The sequence below is a fragment of the Athene cunicularia genome (genome assembly GCF_003259725.1).
Source record: "Athene cunicularia isolate RWA chromosome 3 unlocalized genomic scaffold, athCun1 chr3_part1, whole genome shotgun sequence".
NCBI lineage: Eukaryota > Metazoa > Chordata > Aves > Strigiformes > Strigidae > Athene > Athene cunicularia.
Window position 1 is genome coordinate 35907890 of NW_020799097.1, and position 3548 is coordinate 35911437.

At 35.7% G+C, this 3548-nt stretch overlaps 1 protein-coding gene across 1 annotated transcript in view; it reads right to left on the reverse strand.

Annotated features, from left to right (window-relative positions):
- Positions 1-588: 588 nt before the first annotated feature.
- Positions 589-3548, reverse strand: part of HMGN3 (high mobility group nucleosomal binding domain 3) — a gene marked incomplete at its 5' end in the record, with an annotated part of 10069 nt that continues 7109 nt past the window's right edge. The window contains 2 exons of the mRNA XM_026844086.1: positions 589-977; positions 1094-1207. Coding sequence (XP_026699887.1) covers positions 846-977; positions 1094-1207 — 246 coding nt within the window. The remainder of the gene's footprint in view (positions 978-1093; positions 1208-3548) is intronic.

Genomic DNA, 3548 nt, shown 5'->3' on the forward strand with positions numbered 1-3548 from the left:
AATTGTTGCTAAATTGTCTTCCGTTTAACAGTTGAAAAATATGAGTAAGGCAATCCTCAGATTTACAGAAAACATTAGGAGGCTGTAGCTTTGCAGGCAAGGAGACCTTTTATTTTAATCCATTAAAAGAACCCAAAATAGTCAGCAGGTGGCCACATCTATCCATGTTTCATTAAAATCACATAAACCCTAAGTACAAAAGCACCACTGATTATTGCTCTAGAAAAACCGCATGAAAAATTCAAATACGCACAGTAAAAACATCACCATATGCACAAGACTTAATTTCTTAAAGCAAGTGTATGGAATGCTGATCCAATTTTACACATACCTTGCAATATTAAGTTGATATATATATATATTACTTGGCAACAATGGGAATTTCTAAAAGCACTGTTATGAGAAGGGAAATGTTCATATACAGTTTAATATGTCAACTATCATAGTCCTAAAAAAATTAGCATTTACAAAATACTTGATAAAAATATCTTTTAAAAGTTGTCCAAGAGGTACATAAAATCAACCCAAAATTTTCATGATATTTCATTCATTCTTGTCACCTACAGATTCAGTTTTCTGAGCCTGTGGAAAAGAAAGAAAGAAATTAATTACTATAGTAAACTGCCATTGCATGCCTAGATACCCAAACTACTCTTGCTTCTTCATTTCTGATTTGCAACAGTTCCGTTTCAAACCTATGTCCATATTACATTTACACAAACAAAACAGGTACATTCACACACTTCGCTTAAAATTATCAGTCCCAGCTTTTCAAAAGCAATACAAGCCTTACCTGTCAGCTTCTTGTTCATACTGAAAAGCACCACACTACTATCTGTTTCTATTCACTGCACACATGCTGAATGCTCTACCGTACCCTTAACTTTCACTGTTTCAATCTGCCCTTTTACTGACAGTGTGCTGGGTGGGGCACCTCTGGATGTTGAAACACTAACAGTTGAGCGAGAGATGCGAATCTGCAATAACATTATGGGCAATAAAAAGAAACATTATGAACATGCTATCAATGTCTGAAAGGCTGAATAATTAAAAAACACTGATTCAATCAGCAGGAGGTATGTGTGGAAAGTACCTCTTCAGCTTTATTTTCACCATTTTCAGATGGTGTAGTACCTTCCTTTGCAGCTTCTTGCTTTTCATCCTTCTTCCCTTTAGCACCTTTGTTGGCCTTTGTTCCAGGTTCCTTCTGACAGAAGATTAAAAAATGGGCATAGATACTGTATGAGTAGCCAGCACCCTATGTTTTTATCAAAAAACCTTCATATGAACTAAAAAGCAAATCTTGGCAAGCTGCATGTGCTGAACTGAAACACAAAACCAACTAAAGACTACCTGGAAAAACGTATATCCACAAAAGTTATACAGAGACTCTCAACATTTCTAGAAAATTCTGATATCTGCTTCTTTACTGTTTCTGCTAATTTACAGGGATACAAAAAACCCTCAGACTATTGTGGTAGAGCTGAGCTGTATTATACAGAGGTACATACAAGATAGCTGTATGAACAAATCCAATTAAAGTATATTGAAAGCTAATTCAGCCAAGCACAAACAACTCACTGTTTGTGTAACAGCACCACACTTTCAATTAACATGAAATATTAAATTAGATTTAAAAAATTAAGCATTTTTGTTGGCTATCCTTTTGTTAGTTTGATAACATCTGTGATGTTCATTCCATGTCAATGGAAGAACCAACCAACATACTAGGGAGACAAACACTGATAAAATTTCATCTGCAGCAACACAAAGCACAGAATTTATCAAAAGGAACTATTCTAACAGCTACAGTTTCATTTGGAGATTTGCTCTTAAACAATTCATGTTGAAGTCTACTTTATAAAAAATTTTTGCTCTATGTACACATTTATATTTGTGATCTGAGGTTAGTAGAGACATAGGATAAGGATTTTAAGTGCAATAGGATAAAAAAATCATGTGGTATTTAATTGTATGTTTTACATTAGTGTTTAAAGTAGTTCTGATAAACACTGCAGAGAACTTCCATGGGATCATTTGCTTCAAATGAGAGTAGCTGTGAACAAGCATATTGAGGCCAGTCTCCTTTCATTTACTACCTTTCCCCAGCGATCCCCACACAGGAGTGGGGCAGTGAGGAGGGAGTGCCGGTAATCCTAGTTCCAGGGCAACCTGATTTACTCCCTTCACCATCCATGTTACACAATAGCTGTGGTGCTTACCTGAGATGCTTATTGGTGGTGTAAGTATAGTCCTAACTCTTCATCTACCAAAGAACACACTAAGGACTTGACTTAGTAAATCCATAATTTGCAAGCTTTTAACACCAAAAATTATCTCAAATCTGTACCATTTTAGGAGACCAAGATTAATATTCTCCTTTATTTGTGATCCAGTTAGAGATTGGAAAAGAGCAGATTACTGTACTAAAATCTTACTCAGAATAATGTCATAAAGGATTCAAGATGCCTGAAATGAGCTTGAAATGTCTCTCATATAGCTTAGACTGACTCTGTAACACCGAGCTCATTCCACAACATGTACATGAAGCTACAGAAGCTACTGTATCTTTATTAATACTCTTTTTTAAGAGGGGAAGCAGGATGGACTCAGCAAGACTTTATTGGTCATTTCATTTGATAAATCATAAAGTGTTCAAAGTCATAGAGTTTTACTTTCACACATAGACTTTGTATCCTGATACTTGCCCAACTGAGATACCAATAAAAGGACTTGAAAAATGTAAGTGTGAGGAATGCTAGACTCAGTTTCCAGCATGTTTTTTTTCCCCAATAAAGCAATTGCTCTTATTTAACATTCCCCTTTGGCACAAATAAATCTACAGTTTCTGAAGTATATGATTTATATGCAGAAATCCTAAAAAGGTATTTCAGACACTAGTAAGATTTTAATTTGACTGTAACTGGCCTAGAAAACCCAAGCCATTCAATTTAAATACATTTAATTTCACCTTTAATTATAATTGTGCATTCTCAGCAACGGCCAGGCTTCAAGAACAGATAAGAGTTTCTCTCTGTGAAATGAAGTACTGACCCTCTAGACAAGGAAACAGGATGGCACAGAGTAATCTCAAATTGTATTGCAGAAATTGCTAGGTCTCAGATAGAGCTTACTCAACCAAACCTGTACATTTCAAGAAAGGTGTAGGAAAGGTAAAGTTTCTTCTTAAACTAGGAATTCACTACAAACTAACATGGTCTGCATACCAAACAGGCAAGACATTTTGTTTGGGCCAGTAATGAGGCCAGGAAGGGGTGGAACAGAAAACTTTTCCCATTTAATAATGCCTGAAATATATTTACACACCAGGAACAAATTGTCATGTGGTGCTTTTTGTTTGGTTGGTTGTTGGTTTTTTTCCTCAATGAATTTACCTTTTTTGTTTAGTATGAGGAGAAGGAGGTGAATGAACCATGAGAATTATTACTCATGTTTATGTACTCTGTAGGATCTCTAAGGCATCAATCAAGAGGGGAGCTTCACTGTGCTAAGCACTATGCAAAGCCACAGTAAGGGAGAGCACATAT